The sequence below is a fragment of the Poromitra crassiceps genome (genome assembly GCF_964638095.1).
Source record: "Poromitra crassiceps genome assembly, chromosome: 1".
NCBI classification, from domain to species: domain Eukaryota; kingdom Metazoa; phylum Chordata; class Actinopteri; order Beryciformes; family Melamphaidae; genus Poromitra; species Poromitra crassiceps.
In genome coordinates this window covers 276,508-298,581 of record NC_139623.1, presented here as the reverse complement: position 1 = coordinate 298,581, position 22,074 = coordinate 276,508, and the positions used below count along the sequence as shown (strand labels likewise).

Below are 22,074 nucleotides of genomic sequence, written 5' to 3'. Positions count from 1 at the left end.
CAATCGTTAGTTGTACAACCAGCGGTGCCTCAGGAGGTCCCTGAAGATCATCAAAGACACAAACCACCCCCACAACAGTCTGTTCTCCCTGCTACCCTCAGGGAGGAGATACAGGGTCCCAAGAGCACGCACAAATCGCTTGAGGGACAGTTTCTTCTCACAGGCCACAAGACTCCTTAACATATACAAATAGTGTAGTAGCTGTACTGTACCGCACTGTAGATGCTACCATTATGTATGACTAATGTTCAATAGTATGTTTAAGTAGGTATACGCTATTTGCACCTAACAGAATGTTATTATGTTTAATTATGTTTAAAGTATGTTCATGCCATTTGCACTATGGGCAGTGAATACGCCACTGTCTGTGGCGTGTCTTACTGCTCTATTGCTTGTTGCCTCTTGTTTTTTATTTATATATCTTTTATTTTTTGCACTATGTTGTAACGGAGCCTCGACAGAACATGATGTTGTGTTTGTGACTTGGATTGGTTTGATTCATCAAACCTTTCAAAATCCTTACTACTGTAGTGTCCAGTAATGGTGACATCAGGCGAAAAGCTGAAATGTTAATTTTTCTGGCAAATCTAGTTACATTTCAGACTTGTCCTGTCTTTTCTGAGGTGAATGCAATTGAACTAGTATTTGTCCAAAATGTGCTATACGTGTTATACTTGAATACCATGTCTCTGCCGCCTTATTTGTGTGTACAACCACCCGGTTCAAAAATAGCTTCTTTCCAAGAGCAGTCAGAACACTCAACTCCCCCTGCTAACCACCCCGTACACCCCCCCCCACCCCAATCCGGACCTCTCTTGCTTGTATGTTTTTCTGTGCGAGTTGTAATGTCTTATAGTGTTTAGGGATGGGGCCGATCCGATCCAATATCGGTATTGGGTGCCGGTATTGGCACTAATTCTCGAATCGGATCAGAATCGGGGGAAGAATTTTTTTTGCAATTCCAGCGCGGGCCCCACGCTGGCCGTAATTTGCCCATGTATAATATTATCCTTCTTTGCCTTGTATATTTTCTTAATTTTGTCTGCTTTTTGCAAGGTATATTTAAAAAAAAGTCTTTAATTGGCCAAATCTTTGCCTATAGGCTACTGTATATTCAAGAAAAATATTAGTATCGGCATAATATCGGTATCGGCAGATTAGGGCTGGGCGATTAATCAAATTTTAATCATGATTACGATTTGGGCTGTCCACGATTATGAAAACAAGATAATCGACATCAAACGATTTTGCGGCTCTTGTCTCTCTCGTTCTGTCTTGTGTTATAAATCAAGCGCACCCCTTCCTTTGCTCGGCCCCTCCCCCAAAGCCCAAAGCACACCAGCTTGAGTTGTGAAATGACTGTCGTGTGAAGAGCCACGGCACGTTTCTCCTCCCCGCTTATTTCCGTGGTAGCACAAGAATAAATGACAGAAGTCACAGAAAGAGAGCCGCTGGTCGAGAAGAGAGGTGAAACAACGTATGTGGGGTAGAAACACTATGGTTTCGCCGAGTTTAAAGGTCCTTACACTGCGCATATCTTGCACTGTTTGTTCCAAGTCTGTGGCTGTGACAGGTGGGTCAAAACTCGCATTGCAATTCCATGCTGTATATTCGCATCGCTCTTGATGTGTAACTGATGTGTAACTTACACATCAAGAGCGATGCAAATATACAGCACGGAATTGCGATGCGAGTTTTGACCCAACCTGTCAAGATATGCACGGTCGTGGCTGCACCCCGCAACACGACCTCTCCCTCTTTCGTTTAATCACTTGAAATCCACTCACAAAGTGGTCTATGACAAAGAAATAACGCTAAACGAACAAAAAGACAAAGCCCCATCTAGTTACTCCTGCCACCGCAAAGTGTCATCGATTCAGGACACTCTTTACAATGCAAACGCATATTCAACAGCTAACGAGCTCACAGATAAACATTAACAATAGCCTATTATGAACCTAAACGTAAGTCGCTTTGGATAAAACCATCTGCCAAATGAGTAATTTAATGTAATGTAAACGAACGTTACTCAATAGCATTCTCATTTGGTTAGATTTGAGGTTTAAGGACTACTAGTTCATGTTTACCAACATATTGAATGTAGATTAATATTTGCAGTTGGCTGTGGCAGTTCACTGCAACATAGTAGGCCTACATATTAGGGATGGGCATCGAATTTCGAATTTTCGAATAATCGTTGTTATTATCAAGGTCGACTTTTATTATTGAAAGTCGAAATTCGTTTATTGGGGGGGGGGGGGGGGGGGGAAAAAAAAAAATTGTGAGTGAAATGTTGCATTGTCTCCCCTGATTCTAAGTATAGTCGAATCGCTTGGTTTGAGCAAGTAAAACAATTTTTATAAGCAACCTCTCCCTCTTCATGGGATTTCATCCGCCATTCATTTTTCCATAAACCTTGCTTAAAATGCTTATAAAAATTGTTTTACTTGCTCAAACCAAGCGATTCGACTATACTTAGAATCAGGGGAGACAATGCAACATTTAACTCACAATTTTTTTTTTTTTTTTTTTTTTTTTTTTCTCAATAAACTAATTTCGGCTTTCAATAATAAAAGTCGACCTTGATAATAACAACGATTTTTCGAAAATTCGAAATTCGATGCCCATCCCTAATATGTAGGCCAAGACAAGTTGGAAATATATTGACAGATTTGCACTTCCCGGATCAATAGCGCATAAGCGAGGTGTTTGTAATGCACAAACGACGCCTCTTTCCCATCTTAGTAAGGTAGACAAGGAGCTACAACTTCATTTTCACCTAAACGTCCTATGTGCTAAAGGGACCATCTACAAAGTGAAACACTGACTACTGCACAAATATTCCTTAACTTCACTGTCGTACAGTGTAGCTTCACTAAAATCACATCACACATCAATGGCCTCCTGCTGCTTATACTACAGCACTAACTTTGGAAAAATATTATTTTGCATAATTTCGGTGAATTGTTATTGGGAAAATGAATCAATAACTTAATTCTCATACAATCTAGTGTCACCAAAATCACAGCACACATCAATGGCCTCCTGCTGGTTATACTACAACACTATATTTGGAAAGCTATGATTTGGCATTAGATTTATTTTTGGCTGATCCGAAATATAACCCCCCCACACAAACACACACACACACACACATACACATACACACACACTGTATTATAGTTGAATATTGGGGGGATGTGTCCTTTATCTCACCCAGTTAGATCTTTGCTTTCGTAATGACACTATCCAAGAAATACCACAAATTGAATGGAATAACAATTGCCATGATTTGGCATCACTCCGTCCGTGCCGGTACCCATCTAGCCACGTCATAGGTAAGCCTGCCCCCGTGGTTGCTACACGACGCATGTGGTCCTGGGCCAAATTTGCCCTTGTTTGGCTTGTGACCCCACTCACAAAAATCCCGGGACCCCCAGATATTCGCTATTTCGGAAAATGTTGGTACATGATCAATGATGTCACATGTAATAGTAATAGTATGCTGACTTTTCCTCAGAATTCTGACTTTAATCGGAGACTCTAATCTTAAAACTCTGACTTTAGTCTCAGAAGTGTTCTGACTTTTTTCTCAGAAAGATTCCCCGGAATTCTGACTTTATTCCCAGAATCCTGACTGGAACTGAGAACACAAGGTTGGGAACCACTGCACTAACTAATCTGAGGTTCTTCCTGTCTCTCTGGTCAGCGGTGGTGGGGGCGGGGATAGGCGGAACAGCCACGGCTCACTTCCTGCGGCAGCACTTCGGCCCCGAGGTCCAAGTGGACGTGTTTGAGAAAGGCGAGGTGGGAGGTCGCCTTGCCACAGTCACCGTCAACCGCCATGACTACGAGTCCGGAGGCTCTATCATCCACTCCCTCAACCTCCACATGCAGGACTTTGTCAAACAGCTAGGTGGGTTTACACACACACACACACACACACACACACACACACACACACACACACACACGGGGTGTAACAATATGTTCTTACAAAACGCCAACGGTGACCAGAGCTCGTCATTATGATTATTAATTTGCATCTAATCTTGGCTTAGCCAGCAAAGCTAGCTCCTACCGTCAGGGGTGGGACAAAAGATTGATATATCTTTCGTAGGGGTGTCGCGCGCTCGATGCCTAGGCTCGGCCGCTGTGCGGTCTTGCCCGTAGCTTGGCCTCGCCTGCCCTATTGGCGCGCGGGTGTGTGTGTGTTGCTCACTAAATGTTAGTGCATCAGTGATGTCACAATGTCTCCTTGTGTGTGTGTGTTGCTCACTAAATGTTATTGCATCAATGATGTCACAACAATGCGTCCGTGTGTGTGTGTGTGTGTGTGAACCATGATATCACTGATGACATCATCTCTCTGTGTGTGTGTGTGTGTGTGTGTGTGTGTGTGTGTGTGTGTGTGTGTGTGTGTGTGTGTGTGTGTGTGTGCGCGCGCGCGTGCGTGCGTGCGTGCGTGCGTGTGCCAAAAACTTAAAACACCTTTTCAGGCTCCACCTGGCCCCTTCTTGAACTAATAACATCTGTCTCTCAAAAAAAATAAACTTTACCACTATTCCTTCAGAAGTTGTAGCTGTCATAGACTGTGCTCCATAGTTGATTGCTCTATTGCTGACAAAAATGTGTTATTGTAAGTCGCTTTGGACAAAAGCGTCTGCCAAATTACGTAATGTAATGTAATGTAATGTAATATGCCCCCCTATGACATCACTGATCAGTCTTGTCACAATGCCTCCGTGTGTGTGTGTGTGTGTGTGTGTGTGTGTGTTTTGACATCATCACTGATGACATCACATCATTAGCTAATTAGCCTAATTAGAAAATCTGGCTTCACAGGCGCGAATCGAACCCAGGACCTTCTTGCTGTGAGGCGACAGCGCTACCACTGCGCCACCGTGCCCCTTTTGACATATCGCTAAGCCCCACCCCCCGTGCTCACTAAGCCCCACCCCCCGTGCTCACTCGGACAAACACAGGGCACGCTGACTAGAACAAATGGCAGCCGTCACTGTCAAAGTTATATCCCAAGAGGCTCTAAACAACTTTTTGAGGCCTGATATCGTCTAGAAGCCATCAGAAAGTACTTCACTATGCCATGGAGGGCATTTAAAGCTATCGATAAAAGGAAATGCGATAAGTGCATGGAAACGGATTTAGCGAATCTTTAACCCAAACTCCATTCAAAAACATGCAGTTTTAACGGAGGAAGACAGCGGGATAACCAGTGGGGATAACAGCCGACTCACATCCAGAATAGACTTTTTATTCACTTAGAGTAACCTCTCCGTGGATTATATACAGTATATGCCGAATTGAAGAGTGGCGCCTGGTAATCTACTTCATATCAAGAAACCTTTAATTAATAGTGTAGATGTTTTTCATAGCGAGACAACGGCACGCACGCGTGGGGTGTTAGGGTCCTTGCACATAGAGTCCGTTTTTTCGTCCGAAATTGACGCACGAAAAAAATAAAAATACGACCTCATTTGTGTCAATCATCATTGACACACCGAGTCCGACAATTACATCCGTCATTTAAGTTTTCGGACGAGGTTCGATTTTCTGCGTTTTTCCGCATCCATGAAATCGTTTTGACAGGTGTTTGACCACCCAGAGCTGCCGTAGTGTTGCTATTCACAATGAAAAATGGCGTCTGAGAAGTTAATTCAGTTCGTCTCCCAGCACAAAGCATTTTATGGCAAAGCAGGAATACAGAGATTCGGAATTAAAAGACAGAATGTGCCGGGTGATTGCAGACCAGCTTGGAATGCGGGACGCGGTGTGTGTGTGTGTGTGTGTGTGTGTGTGTGTGTGTGTGTGTGTATGGGGAAGAGGGGGGGGGGGAGAGACAGAGAGCCACACAGACACACTGCCAGTTGTGGATCAATAGGATCGCGGTAGTTTTCTTTTCGTTGCGAATCTTCGCAACGAATATTGGATAATTAACGCATCGGACTCAGTGGGCAAGGTATCTGTGCGTGACGTTTTTTTCCCGGATGACGGATTAAAAAAACGGAGCGAACAATTCGGACTCTGTGTGCAAGGACCTAGTGTAGCAGCAGATCAGCAGACGCATAGCCTGCAGCAGACAGCTTTTCCCATCATGTTTTCCTCCTGGATGTTTTCTCTTTAGCCTATCTCACATTTATTTGGGGAACAAGTTCAAGTTCAAGTTTATTAATATCCCAAAGGGCAGATTGAGTTGCAGCAGATAGGCATACAGATAAACACACAGACAAGAACAACACAAGTGACATGTTAACATGTTACATGCATGTAGTTAAGAATAAATAAAAGGCTAAGTAAAACGTCAAGAACCTTGTTTGTGACACACAGTGACCGATAAGTGTGCAAGGTAGCATTAAAGTGCACAGCGATCAGTAAAGTGCAGACACGCAGCGACCGGTAAAGTGAGGTAGCAAAATAAAGTGCACAAACGACCAGTAAAGTGCACAAAGTAATGGAAAGATAAATCAATAATAAAAAACAATAAAAGCAATAAAGCAATAGAAACCATCAAATCACTAGAAACAATAAAACAATACAAACAGCGGCGGAGGCTGATAATAAAACAATAAAATCATAATAAAACAATAAAACAATCATTACCTTCCCTCAGCAGCGTTCAATGCTCGAATAGAGACAGGGACAAAAGAGAACTTGTGCCTATTTTTTGTGGCCCGTGGGGCACACAGTCGACGACCAGAAGGAAGGAGCCTGTACTCCGAGCTTAGAGGGTGGGCTGCGTCTGAGCGGATGGACAAAGCCTTCTTAACACGTTGAGTGCCATAGCCGAGATATCTCGTCTTACATAATCCAACGGTTAAGTGCCATAGACGAGCTATCTCGTCTTACATAAACATTTTTTTTTTTGACGGTGGGACATCAATCAACCCCTTTTACGTCTTCTATATCACTATCGGAGGAAGAGAATGTGTATAATCTATTTTACCGACCACTAAGTGGCGACAGTTCTCTCCAGACAGAGACAGAGAGAAAGCCACAGCCACGGGACCCGTGGACCAAAAGCAGCCGCCTCCCGCGGAAATGGCTTGGCGATTTTACAGTCAGAAACGAACGAGCCTCATTCTCATACTGTAGGCGGGGACGCTTTGCGCTGCTGCGGTGGGGGGTTCCAGAAATGGACTGGGTGAGCAGCATAAAGCCTAGAGTCGCACGGGGCTTCATCGGGGCTATCAAACCCAAGAGACAGTGAGACCTATCCACACTCGCTGCCAGGGAGAGAGGCTGCTCTAACTCGCTGCTCAAACTCCCAGCAGCAGAGCACTCCGCAGCACAGACGGAGGGAGGAGTTTGGAGACACACACACACTCTCTCTCTCTCTCTCTCTCTCTCTCTCTCTCTCTCTCTCTCTCTCTCTCTCTCTCTCTCTCTCTCTCTCTCTCTCTCTCTCTCGAGAGAGAGAGAGAGAGAGAGAGAGAGAGAGAGAGAGAGAGAGAGAGAGAGAGAGAGAGAGAGAGAGAGAGAGAGAGAGAGAGGAGAGAGAGAGAGAGAGAGAGAGAGAGCGCACAGAGTGGGAGACAAGGGCACCCATAATCACAGGCACGTGAGGTGGTTCTAAAAATCCATTTATCTCCAAACTCTCTGAAAATCTCTGAAACCATGCTGTACTCAACGGCTAATATCTACATAACTACTAACTCTGCAAACTAACTCTTTTAGACAGAGAAAGCACACATTCTATTAGTTATTTTTAGATGATTGGTGTTCACGAATTCTTAACAGAAAATAATCCTCGGCTCTTGTAAAATGAGCCAGAATCCTCAAAAAAAAACCTGGCACAACTTACCTACAGGATTGAAAAAATGGCTGGCACTCAATGTGTTAAGTACTTGTCTGTTAAAGACATGGTCGAGGCTGTCCAGATGGATGCCGGCTACCTTAGAAGCCACCGTCACAATTTTTCTGAGGGAATTCTTATCCTTGATACACAGGTTACCATACCAACAGGCAATGGAGAAGGAAATGACTGACTCGATGTAGGCACTATAAAACAGTTTCATCAGAGTCTTATCGATTTGGAACTTTGCAAGTTTCCTCAGGCAGTGTAGACGTTGCTGACCTTTTTTACACAACATGTCAGAGTTAAGGTCGAATTTCAGCTTGTCGTCAATTATCGTGCCGAGATATTTATAACTGGTGACAAGATCCACATTCTGACCATTAAAAACACTGTTCTGAGGTGTAGGAGGGGAACGTCTATAATCAATGCAGATTTATTTTGTTTTCGAGACATTGATCTGCAAGAAGGCATCATTACACCAGGGGGTGGAATGGGAACGGGAACGGGATTAATTCCCTCGTTTTAGGGTTTGACTGGTGTCTGGCAATGTTTTAATCACGTCAATCAATGCGCCTCCTCTTCAACCAACTCCATTACGTGCATAACGTAATGGTTGGAAACTCGCATAATTCAGCATTTTCTTTTGCCGACTTTCTGAATACCATGATGATTTCATGATACCTTTGGATCATGGAAGGCAAATGAGGGAGAAGACTCATCTCGCTGTCACCACGATTGCAAATGTAACGTCCAAAACAGCAGCATTGTGGATGTGAGTGGATCTACATTTATTATTATCCATTGCCTGGCCTCCCAGGATACCTTGTAATGTTGCATTTACCCCCATGCACATCGTTTGACCATTTTTTTCTACTTATAACTGTATGAAACACCATAAAACCAGAGGAGAATCCCGATTTCTTCTGCGTCTCTATGCTTCTCTATGGAGCTCTAGGCTCAGGTTGTCCTGAGTGTATTGTGGAGCTGCACGCGCTGTGATTTGCTCGTCTCCGTTCGGGGCGGGACTTAGTGATAGGTCAATTGCCAGACTAGTCACAGCAAGTTGCAGTCAGTGTGTTAAAGAGACATTATGCAGTATGCAGTGTTGTATGTACATTGTTTCAGCGCAATTCTGTGAATAAATACAATGTAATTCCTGCTTTTTGCCTTTTTAGCTGTATTTTTTCCTCTTCAGTTGTTCAGTCAAACAAGGAATTTGACTTAGTTCGCAGTGATAAATGTATCGACTGATTGTAATTCGCTTTTGGATGGTAAATGCAGGCCATTTACGATTTAGTAGCCTACAATTATTATTCAATTTAACAATAGCTATTTTTTGCCATATTGCGAAGAATTGTATTGTGCAATTTTTTTTATTCTTTGCTAGCTCTCACTGGCTACATAAAATCAGGTGCTGGGCTTGATTTGACACATGGGCGCTAGTGTATTGATGTATTGCAAGAGAATCACAATTAGGGCTGTCAACCTTACTCTATAATCAAATTCGATTTTCATTGGCTTTATTATTTTAATATTCGATTTTTAATTAATTTTTAATAAAAAATAAATACAAATGTAACTGATAAAAAAGTCCCCCTTCCAGTCCGGGTGAAATGTTATGTCTCTCCTAAACATAGTTGAATCGCTTGGTTTGACCAAGTAAAACTATTCTTATAAGAATTTTACTAAATGTAGATGGAAAAATGAATGGCCGAACCCTTGTACCCCACTGGTCCATCTGATGGATATTTCTTACATTCGCGTGGCTGCCGTTTGGACATTTTTGGCGAAACTGGCAAACAGGTCCGTAGCCAGGGTTTGAGAAATACCGAGGTCATTTTAGTGCGGTGTGGGGGGTCCAGGGGAGGCTATGCCCCCCCGGTTAGACAATTTTGTCCATTTTAAAGTAAAATGCTTCAATCTGGTGCACTTTGAGAGCAAAATTAAGAGGCTAGATCTATAAAGAACTACATACATCATGTTAGATTAATATCCTCTTTACTGTGCTGTTGCTTTAAAATGATACAAAAAATAAATGTCTCCCCATATAATACAATTTATATTCTGCATACAGGTCACATGGCAGAATACTGCTGAATTAAATACAATGGCCCATCTACACAAACATCACTTACACTAGTTACTTACCCATTCACTTCAATAGAACTGTCCCCAAAGTCTAGCCCCAATCTAGCCCCAATGCAAAATTTGAACGTTGTGGTGAGTTATGTCTCTTCCTTCTATAGCACACAGAGAGGAAGCAAATTGTTGCATTTCTGATCAACTGTCATATATCATGTTATTTATGAGGGCTTTAAAACATCAATGACAGATGAATAGATCTGGGGGCCGGGGCTATTTTTCTAATATATATATATATATATATATATATATATATATATATATATATATATATATATATATATATGTGTGTGTAATGTCCTCAATGGTAGCTACGGGCCTGCTGGCAAATGAGACCTCAGCGAGGGGATTGGATATTTCCTTATATGCCTGCGCAACGCTCAGGATCGGAGTGGGCTGTACTTGTATTGTGCAAATTGTATTAATTACATAAAATCTGGTGCCGGGCTTGATTTGACACATGGGCGCTAGTGTATTGATGTATTGCAAGAGAATCACGATTAGGGCTGTCAATCTTACTCTATAATCAAATTCGATTTTCATTCGCTTTATTATTTTAATATTCGATTTTTAATAAAATTGTAATTAATAAAAAATAAACTGATAAAAAAAAAGTCCCCCCCAGTCCGGGTGAAATGTTATGTCTCTCCTGATTCTAAACACATTTGAATCGCTTGGTTTGACCAAGTAAAACTATTTTTATAAGAATTCTACTAAATGTAGATGGAAAAATGAATGGCCGATGAAATCCCTTGGTTTGTATGCTGAATGCAGAAGAGGGCGTGACTTTGGTGCTGCTATGCGATATGATGATGCAGGCTATTAAAAAGAACGGGACATAATGTTTGTAATTAAATCCCTACACACGGAACTTTTAAACTAGTTATGAAATACTGGCAAATGAGACCTCAGCGACGGGATTGGATATTTCCTTATATGCCTGCGTTAACGCTCAGGATCACACTCGGGTTCGGAGTGGGCTGTACGTGCAGCGGAGGAGCGCGGCCGGGCAGTGAAGCCGTTTCCACGGCCAGTCCCTAGGAAACCGCGCCTGCCTGCAGCCTAGTCCGGTCGGTCTTTTTGCGCTCTCAAACAATTGAAAATGACCGTATTGTTGGCTGATCAAGGAGATCGAGGGCAGCAAGAAAAGACTGCAGAAAGTAGGAGAGTTTGGGAAGGTATGCTCCACACTGACAACGCTGAGGAAGGTCTTTGACTGAAACGTTCGTTGCTGCTGCCCAGGTGTATGAGGTAAATAAATCAACAAAAAAGACATTTGGAGTGCTGGCTTTTTCTCTTTTTCATATCTCGTGCTTGCCCTGCACCCAGTGAGTTTTTAAATATTTTCGAGTGTGCTTGCAACCTGACTTTCCACACAGAGTCTCACATAGTCAGACCCACTCGAGACAGACATGCTACAGTCCTTGTTAGGGAATGGAATTTTAACCACTCCTCATCCGCTAAATGTATATATAACAGCTAATATAAACCAAATGAATTGAAACCAGGAGTCCAGGAAGATGTCTTAATGAAAGTATATTTATTACCATAACATTCTCTGTCAATATGTATTGTCAGAGGACTGAATCTCAATGTACCATCTGATCAATGTACAGAGTCAAAATATTCAGTGCCGATGTCACAATTTGACATATGCTTTAAGGAAGGCAGAGAGAGGAGGGGGGGGTTAAATGTGTGTGCGCTGCTCCAGGCTGACCTGACTTGGAGCCTACAGGGCTCCTGTCTGTATCAGCAAGTGTTCCTGTCTCATGGCCATTGTCATGCTGAGCCCTCTGAAGGCCAGAGCAAAGGGGAGAAATCTCCTGCTTGACGCCTACATTCCACTAGGTCCGTGTTCGGTCCGTCTGCGCTGCAGTACGGCTTCAGAGCTGATACGTTTCCACTCTAATCATTGTGTCAACTCCCACCTACTCCGCTGCGTTGCGTGTCTACTCCGTCCCAGCTCCGACGATCCGGAGCTCTCCGAAAAAGATACGCAAGGCTTCTATTTTTCACGGATGTTGGAGCAGAGCTGCAGCAAGTTGGGCGGAGCCAGGCATGAAATCAAGAGGGCAGAGGTGTTTACAGCATTCAATATCAAGCCAGAGGACAAACATGTATGAGGAAAAGTTCATCATTGAAGTGGAAAACCACAAAATAATTTATGACACGACACATCCTTTTTACAAGGACAACACCAAGCAAGTCCACCCCTCCTCTGCTTCTCCAGTTGGGAACAATGATCTTCTGCCCACATACAAATTGTCTCGCGCGATTTTACCATGAGAACCTGTCGGTCTCGTCACTCTAGCTGTCTGGCGGAGCAGAGCCGTGACGTGCTCTGCACGCAGCCGGTTAGTGTTGCCGCAGCACAGAGCACGGAGCAAAACCGGAGCTCAGCCGCAACGCAACGCAATGCAACCAGTGCAATCCCGGCGTGATAAGCTAGTTATGTGTCTCTGCATAGTGCAAATATGCATTTGTGAGATGTCTTATGACTAATAACTCATAGCATTAATTATGTGTATGCAATTATAGCTTATAGCTTATTGATTAGGAAATGGCATGGAACTTATATTTTTCTCCAACAGTCCTCCACTAAATATCTCTGCCTCAGACCCCCTTCTCACCAAACGCGATAGCCCTGTCAAGCCCTGCCCCGCTGCTGCAGTTGGCTGCCTTGCTGTATTTCCGTCTTCAATTGGTCTATTTCGGTTTTGGCCCCTCCTCTCGTCTTAGCGCTTGCGATGTCCTGACGCCAGGTATCCCAGCATGCTTTGCAAGCTGGTGAGCGACAGACGGCAGCGAGGGAAGGAGGGGCCATTGTGAAATCAACCAATTGAAGACGGAAATACAGCAAGGCAGCCAACCACGCTGTAGCAGCGGGGCAGAGCTTACTGGGCGAGTTCATGCGAGTTTATCGCGAGCGGTGTGTAGGGGCCGTCAGCCGAGAACTCCCGAGTTGAGACGAACGCGTACGACGTGTGAAGGGGAGAGGGGAGAGAAGCATTGTTAATGCGCTGCAGATCCAGACTCAGAAAATGTTAATAATTCATCACGTGATAAAATAATTTGTTTTCACATGCTGGTCGGCCAAGGCGAGAGCGAGACAGACGAGATTCGCCGTAAAAAAAATAAAAATAAAATAAAATATATATATATATATTTATGCAAATCGAATAATATTCGAATACCAAAATGTGTTTCAACAGCCCTAATCACGATCAATATATCAATATTTAGACCCCCCCCCCACACCCCTACTGAGAGACTACTACTGTACAAATTGCTGTTGACTGTGTGTATCCATGGCTGAGGCTTTGTGAGAGATGCAAATGAATGCAAAACATGCTGAATATAGGGGTGGGTGATATGGTAAAAAATATATCAATAGATTTGTTTTTCAGGCAGGATCCCGATCCACGATCTTATCGTGATTATTTTTCATGTTGGTGAAATACTATTTTGCAAGTTACTGAACAGTACAACTAGGGCTGAGCGATATGGACCAAAATATTTTTAGGCTGAATGTCCATACATATCTTGTATTGCAATACAATAGTAAGCTAAATGTTTAGTTATAAGACAAAGCCACATTATGTGAGATGTCACAAGCACTTTTTCTTAAAACAAGACTGATCAAAATAAAATACAAGGATAAGGTTTCCTTCACTGACTATTGGCTTTCACAAAATATATATATATATTTTCAAGATTCAAGATTCAAGATTTTTATTGTCACTCCATGGTACAAGTATCACGTGTGAAATTCTTGTGCTGTGGACTCCGTTTACAACATAGTGCAAATATAGCAAGGCATATGAGTGCAAAAACAATAAGCAATAAGGCAATAAGCAATACGCAATATGCAACAATAAGCAATAAGGCAGTATAGTGATAAGACAAGTCCGAGACATTGGCATATTCACTGCACATACTGTAGGTGCACATGTCATGTGCATACATTAGACGTGCTTAGACATTTTAAATTCCACGTATTTGACATACAGGTGCAAATAGCATGTACCTTATTAGACATACAGTTAAACATACATTTTTAAATATAATCCGTAATTAAATGTGGATATAATGACTAAGTGGGTAAAGGAAGGCAAATAATAGAACAGCTAGAACCGTCTGGTGATGATTTCAGAAAATGACATTTTACTGCAATACAGCCTTTAAAACCAGGGAAAGACTAGCCTGGTAAACCAGCCCGTCACGTGAACTCACATTTCATTTGGTTCTGCGTGACGGTCTGGCCCCAACTCTTCACCCAGTCCTTAGCAGGGGCGGGAGCATGGGCGGTCGTAGTTCTCTATCGTTATCGGGGTTTACCCTCCAATACAGAGATATGAATATATCTTGTATGGGAAGCTGATTACAAATGGAATCAGGTGACGTGAATAATTACTTTAAGACAATCCACCTGTGGACGTGGTTACACCCAAGCCTATAAAGCCCCTGTTAACCACGCCTACTTCGACTTTTTCGATTTCACTGGAGCAGCGTGACGTGTGGTCGCTCTGTCTGAGACAATCAAAAATCTTATCTATTATATTCTGACTCTCTCGTAAACAGCCTTGCCTCTTACCTTCGGTGGTGGGAGAGAGGACGATTGCCTCTCGTGGCGGCTGTTGTCGGGGTGAGCACAAACTTCTCAGCGCTGACATATTGTCTCCAGGTTTCTGGAGGCTTCCATGTCTTGGGGCGCTAGGTGACGGTCTTGTTTCTCGGCTCCGTAACTGGACAGTGAGAGCAGGTCCGCGAGGGTGTTGTCCGTCTCCTATATAACGCTAAACACAACTTCCTCGGCGCTGACATATTGTCTCCAGGTTTCTGGAGGCTTCCGTGTCCTGCGGCGCTTGGTCCTCTCTCGGCTCCCTAATCAGGACAACGAGAGCAGGTCCGCGGGTTCGTTGTCAGCTTTCTCTCTATCTCTCTCTCTCTCTCTGGCCGCGGCTTCTGTCTGGCGAACAATTAGCCCGGGCAGTAACAACGGTACACAAAAACACACCAAAACACACAGACTGGAGCTAAAACTTTTAGAGCTCTTCCGTGTTGTTAGTCTCGCGAGGGCGGGGCCTATCGCGAGGTTTGGTGGACTGTGCATGTGTGTCAAGTTGGCAGCAAGCGCAGTTACACTGGCTTAGCACTTCCTCTCTTCTTTCAAAATAAAATCATTAAAAGGAAAGGAAGCTATGGCATCTATGAGCCATGTCTGTGTGGTGTGTGGAGTGCAGCTGCCCACTGAAGATGGGCATGATGTGTGTGTGCGTTGTCTGGGAGAGGAACATGCCTCTGAAGCGGTTGCTAATCCCTCCTCCTGTATGGATTGTTTCATTTTGCCAGCACGATCCCTGGAGGCTCGGCTTTGTGTGTTTGGGGGTAAGCGCAGGCGGGTTGCTGTAGCACAGTCTGCTCCGCCCCAGCAGGTTAAGCACCGTAAAGCGGGGGGGAGTGGGGGTGGTTCCTCAGGGGATCCCCGCCCCTTTCCCTTACTTAGGACATTTTTACCAGATGACAGCATCAGGATTGAGGCTGGTGATCAGGAGGATGTCGAGGAGGATGTCGACATAGAGGGGTTATCAGATGAGGGGGGCCTCATTGAGGGGTCCGTTGCAGAGGGCGAACAGACCAGTGAACGCAAGCGATTCCAGGGTCTGATGGTCAGGGCTTCCCAAGCTTTGGGACTGGAGTCCGCCGCGGGCCAAGCCCCTCCTCCCTCGCGCTTCGATGATGAGGACGCGCCAGGTCCGGAGGTGCCATTTGAGGTGCCTCTCCTCCCGGAAGTGGAGAACCTAATGCAGGCTGGGTTTGCAACACCCATGGCTGCACTCTCCTTTACCTCTACCAACAGGCGGCTGTCTGCCATGCAGGATAGGGGTAAGGTGGGCTGTGGCCCATTGCCTCAGCTGGACCAAGCCATATCAGCTCTTTTGTTCCCGGCCAGCCCAGTGCTGGGGCCGGCTACTCCAACGGGGGACTGTAAGATGCTCGATGCCGCACTGGCTAAGGTGCATAGGCCGGTAGCAGTTCAGGCACGGTTGGCCAATACTGGGTCCATACTAGCATTGTATCAGAGAAAGCTGGTCCGCGAGCTGAGCACCGGGTTCGATGCTCATCTCAATGCTGAGATACAACTAGGGATGCGCCGATCCGATATTGGTATCGGGTATCGGCCCCGATATAGCACAAAATTCTAGATCGGGTATCGGTGGCAAATGCCCCGATCCATAGGGGCCGTTCTATTCACTCTTATTCTATGTGTGTGCAGCGTGTGATGTCATACGCTAGCAACGTGCTCAGCACGCCTGGGGTAGACTGTTTCCAAACAAGCTGATGTAGGCTAGGCAGCAGCAGCTAACAGCATGGAGCAAGCCAAAGGATCACCTATTTGGAGGTATTTCATGCTAGCTACGCCAACCAGTTTGACACAGGGCTGCCCTGTTGATAAGCTGACATCACACACACGGACCCTCTCTCTCCCTCTCTCATCTCCCTGACGCAGCCGTGCTTGATTGAGCAACTCCGACTCCGCAGCTAGTTAACGATCTTTAACGAGCAGCAGCTGTTGCATGCTCATGTGGTGAAACGCTGTCCAGAGACAACCTGTCGTTGAAACGCTGTGCAGAGACAATAATATATGGACTGTCTATCACCCTGAAGTTTGCGTGAGCACATAGCCTACATGTAAGCTGTGATACTTCTGTTGTGAATAATTGTACCTCATTCTGTTTGTTTGTTTAGAATAGCCTTAAAGCCTACTTGCGACGGTCTTGCACAATTGACTGACGGTTTAAGTAGCCTACTTTTCAGATGAAGTTACCTTACCTTATTATCAGTGCTGTTCAGGCTAATGTAGGATTATGTAGGCTAATGTTGATTATTGTGCGCTAATAATAGTAGCCTAATTCTGTATTGGTTTATTGGTGTATGGACACAGTTGAAATGTTTATTACTCTCCCTTATTAAGACAATCTGTTAATATGTGCTAAACAAGAGAGGTAACGTTAGTTACTTATATCAATACACAGTGTACTTAGCTATTGTATAACAGAAATAACTGTCATATTTGTTGGATTTACATTAAACTCAAGACCATTTATTTGCTTATGTTTATTTCAAATCCTGTAATATCTGTATGTTCAACTCAGTTCATGGAAATAATCAAAGCTCAAACAACAAAGGATTCTCTGACAGGAATCATTTCCATATTGTACCACCAACCCATGCCAGTTGACTAAGTGCATAGTATCTTAAATATAAGGTGACTAAGAATGGCAACCATATTACAGTTTCGGCAACCAAAAGCTGATGCCTAGCGACTGCAGGGCTGCATGGGGGAGATGAGAGAGAGAGTCTGTGTGATTAATATTGATTTAGGGTTTTAGGAATATAAGAAACATGTTTATTTTGGGGTACATATTTTGCTGTTTGCTGTCCCTATTGTTTAAAATGTGGTTGCCACTGAGGCAACCACAGGCCATTTTTTTTTATGGTTGCCAAGGGCAACTGGACAGCCGTTAATGTCAAGCACTGGTATCGGATCGGTACTCGGTATCGGCCGATACTGGCCCCCCACATATCGGTATCGATATCGGAGGCGAAAAACGCGGATCGGAGCATCCCTAGATACAACTGGTTTCATCAGTCTTGTCACAGCTGATGAAAGAGCAGGTGTCGACTGCCGGTAAGGGTGTGTCGGCACTCTGGGTTGCAAGGCGCCAACTGTGGCTGTCCCGGTCCAAGTTGCGATCAGAGGACCAGAGAGCCCTCTTGCGGCTGCCGGTTGCGCCATCAGCCATGTTTGGTCCTGGTGCCACTGCTTTGTTGCAGCAGGGCCAGGAGGCCCGTCGTTGTGCTAAGGAGGTTTCCGATGCACTGACCCCCAGGTGGTCCAGACAGTCGGGGGGCAGGAGGAAGGAAGCCCCCGCACAGACACAGAGGTCGGGCTGGGGCCCAAATGACCTGAGGGCCACTCTGGATGCGCGCCGTGGGCACGGCAACGCAGTCAGGAGGCCGGTCAGGGGCAAGCAAGGCAGAGGCGGCAGCAAGCCTAGGCCTCCGCCTTCTTCCTGACGCCAGTTTACGTCCAGCCTGCCTCCAGCAAGCCCGGGTGGGTCTTGTGGCTTGGAGGTCACTGCAGGCGAGCCCCTGGGTGGTTTCGACCATGACCCAGGGGTATCGTATTCAGTTTGCTCGTCGGCCTCCGACCTCGAGGACCCCAACGGTTGTCACGGTGGTGGGCGCGGAGCACAAGGCAGTGCTCCAGGCCGAGGTTTCTACCCTGTTGGAGAAGGGAGCCATCAGGGAGGTGCCTCAGGGCAACAAACAGGCTGGATTTTACTCCCGGTATTTCCTCATCCCCAAGAAGGATGGGAGACTACGCCCCATTTTAGATCTAAGGGGTCTCAACAGACATCTCAGGCTTCTGCCGTGCAAGATGCTGACCATCCCGAGGGTGCGACAGTCCATCTGCAGAGGGGACTGGTTTGTCACCATAGACCTAAAGGATGCCTACTTCCAGATTCCGATCTGGGAAGGGCATTGGCGGTTCCTCAGGTTCGCGTTCGACGGCAAGGAGTACGAGTTTCGGGTCCTGCCGTTCGGAATCTCCTTGGCTCCCCGCACCTTTACCAGGTGCATGGACGCCGTTTTGTCGCCTCTGCGACGGAAGGGGATACGAATCCTGAACTATCTAGACGACTGGCTCCTGTGCGCACGCTCAGAAGTTCAGTGTCGGGCTCATCTGTCCATCCTCTTGGAGCACGTGCAGCAGCTTGGCCTGCGGCTCAATCCGGGGAAGTGCAGGCTGGAGCCTTCACAGAAGACGCAGTTCCTGGGCCTAGTGGTGGATTCCCAGGCTGCGCTGTTGTCACTGACACAGGAGAGGCAGCTATCCCTCAGGGCTTGCCTCTCCCAATTCAGGCTGGGGGCCGGAGTCACATGGAGGCTGTGCCTCCGCCTCTTGGGCCTGATGGCGTCTTCGGTCCAAGCTGTCCCGTTGGCCCTCCTACACATGCGGCCGGTACAAAGGTGCCTCCTGGGTCTGGGCTTGAGCCCCAGGAGTCACCTAAGTTCCACTGTGCTCGTCACCAGGCGGTTGCGGGCGGCCCTCCATTGGGGGGAGGACGACGGGAATCTCAGCAGGGGGAGTGTGCTCGGCCCAGTGACACATCGTCAACTGGTGTTGACAGATGCTTCACTGACGGGCTGGGGTGCTGTGTTCAGAGGAAACGGTGCCAGCGGTCGCTGGAGCAAGCCTCACACCACCCAGCACATCAACATGCTAGAGCTGACAGCGGTCCATCTGGCCCTTTGGCATTTTTTGCCATTCCTGCAAGGCCAACACGTGTTGGTGAAGACAGACAGTGTGGCAGCGGCTGCTTACATCAACAGGCAAGGGGGGTTGGTTTCCCCTCGCCTTTGCGAGCTGGCACGTCGGCTTTGGCTTTGGGCATACCCCAGGGTTCTCTCCCTGAGGGCAGTCCATGTGCCAGGGCTGGACAATTGGGCGGCAGATCAGCTGTCCAGGGGGGGTCCGGACCCAGGGGGGTGGCGGCTGCACCCCCAGGTGGTCGCGGAGATTTGGCTCCGCTATGGACGGGCAGAGGTCGACCTGTTTGCATCACAGGAATCCACCCACTGTCCCCTGTTCTTCTCGCTAGGGAAGGACAATCCTCCCCTCGGAGTGGATGCCTTGGCTCACCCTTGGCCACGCGTCCTGCTGTACGCTTTCCCCCCATTTGTTCTCCTCCCGGCCCTCCTACAGAGGGTACGGTTGGAGGTGATGAGGCTGGTCATGGTGGCCCCGTGTTGGCCACACATGACCTGGTTCTCGGATATCCCGCCACTGCTGGACGGGACCCCATGGGAGCTTCCAGTGCGGCGGGACTTGCTGTCCCAGGCACAAGGTGCTCTGGTTCATCCCTTTCCCCAGGGGCTCAAGCTCTGGGCGTGGCCCCTGAGGGGACCGAACTATTAGCTATGGGGCTGTCTCCTTCGGTGGTCAGTACACTGCAAGAGGCTCGGGCACCATCGACGAGAGCACTCTATGCTTTCAGATGGAGGGCCTTTGCGGCCTGGTGCAGGGTGCACCAGATTGACCCGCTTACATCCTCTGCCCCAGCCGTTCTGCAGTTCCTACAAGGGCTTTTGGATGCCGGGAAGTCGCCGTCCACCCTCAGGGGTATGGTGGCGGCAATCAAGGCAGCTCGAGTTGGGAAGTATCGGTTGTCTGAGGAGGTAGACAAGCTGATATCCCAGTTCCTCAAGGGCGCTAGGAGACGCGTCGGCCTACGCAGTAGGCCGTCTCTCCCACCATGGGATTTGCAGCTGGTTCTAGGGGCTCTGGAGGAACCTCCATTTGAGCCCTTGGAGTCAGTGGACCTAAAGTGGTTGTCCTTCAAATCGGCCCTTCTGTTGGCGCTGGCCACGGCCAAGAGGGTGGGGGAGCTCCATGCTCTCTCAGGGCATGAAGGCCTGTGCAGATTTTTGCCTGAAGAGGCAGGGGTAGTCCTGCGACCAAACCCTGCATTCCTTCCTAAGGTCTTGTCCATCCCTCAGCCGAGCCAGGCCATAGAACTCCGGTCCCTCTACTCTGCTCCGACAGAGGAAGGGGAGCGCAGGCACTCGCTGGTTTGCCCGGTCAGGCCACTGAGAGTGTATCTGGAACGGACACAGGGCCATAGGCAGACTGACCAGTTGTTCGTCTGTTTCAGGCCAGACCGCCTGGGGCAGCCGCTGTCTAAGGCCCGTCTTTCCCACTGGATTGTGGAAGCTATCCAGCAGGCATATGTGGGGGCTGGGATGCCCTTCCCTTCGGGGGTGCGGGCACACTCGACCCGGGGCATGGCTACGTCCTGGGCGGCGTGGCGCGGTGCGTCTCTCGGTGAGATCTGCGAGGCGGCCACCTGGTCGGCCCCTTCCACATTTGCTCGATTCTACCAATTCAATGTGGCTGCAGGCACGTCGTTCAGTGAACGAGTGCTTGGCGGAGCCCGGCGGTAGTGACTTATGGTTTTGGTTCCCTGTCAGTCAGCCCAGTGTGGGCTGGTCTGAGTGGCCTCACCTCCCCCCTAGTTGAGCCTTTGCGACTTGCGGGGCCAACTCGCCCTCGGTAGCGTCTGGCGCCAGGGCTCGAACCGGCAGCATCCTGCGTCTGGCGGAGCTGGCCGACTTTGGGGGGGGTTTGTACATAGTGTACATTTGTATATACTGTAGTTGTTGATGCACTTGTTGATTTTGTAGAGCACTCTTGGTGGTGGTGACGTCTCATTCGAAGCTCCCACGATTCAGCCTCCTGGGGGAGCTGGTGCTGCTCTATCCCTCACGGTGTGTCTTACAGCACTTCCCATACAAGATATATTCATATCTCTGTATTGGAGGGTAAACCCCGATAACGATAGAGAACGTAAGGTTACATGATGTAACCATGGTTCTCTGAGTAGAGGGGTTTACCCTCCAGCAGAGGCCGCTCGGGATTCGTTCAATCGAAACTTTAGTCGAAGTAGGCGTGGTTAACAGGGGCTTTATAGGCTTGGGTGTAACCACGTCCACAGGTGGATTGTCTTAAAGTAATTATTCACGTCACCTGATTCCATTTGTAATCAGCTTCCCATACAAGATATATTCATATCTCTGTATTGGAGGGTAAACCCCTCTACTCAGAGAACCATGGTTACATCATGTAACCTTACGTTTCCTTGACAGACAACTCCTTAAGCCAATCAGCGTCGTATCCAGTAGGGATGGGCATCGAATTTCGAATTTTCGAATAATCGTTGTTATTATCAAGGTCGACTTTTATTATTGAAATTCGAAATTCGTTTTTTGGATTTTTTTTTTTTTTTTTTTTTTTGTGAGTGAAATGTTGCATTGTCTCCCCTGATTCTAAGAATAGTCGAATCGCTTGGTTTGAGCAAGTAAAACAATTTTTATAAGCAACCTCTCCCTCTTCATGGGATTTCATCCGCCATTCATTTTTCCATAAACCTTGCTTAAAATGCGTATAAAAATAGTTTTACTTGCTCAAACCAAGCGATTCTATACTTAGAATCAGGGGAGACAATGCAACATTTCACTCACAAAAAAAAAAAAAAAAAAAAAATTGATTT

General features: G+C 46.6%; 1 protein-coding gene across 1 annotated transcript in view; it reads left to right on the top strand.

The window, feature by feature from the left end:
- The window catches only part of pcyox1l (prenylcysteine oxidase 1 like), a gene marked incomplete at both ends in the record, with an annotated part of 52,535 nt that overhangs the window by 756 nt on the left and 29,705 nt on the right, over positions 1-22,074 (top strand). Inside the window, one exon of the mRNA XM_083646419.1 lies at positions 3,710-3,916. Within this exon, the coding sequence (XP_083502545.1) occupies positions 3,710-3,916 (207 nt within the window). The remainder of the gene's footprint in view (positions 1-3,709; positions 3,917-22,074) is intronic.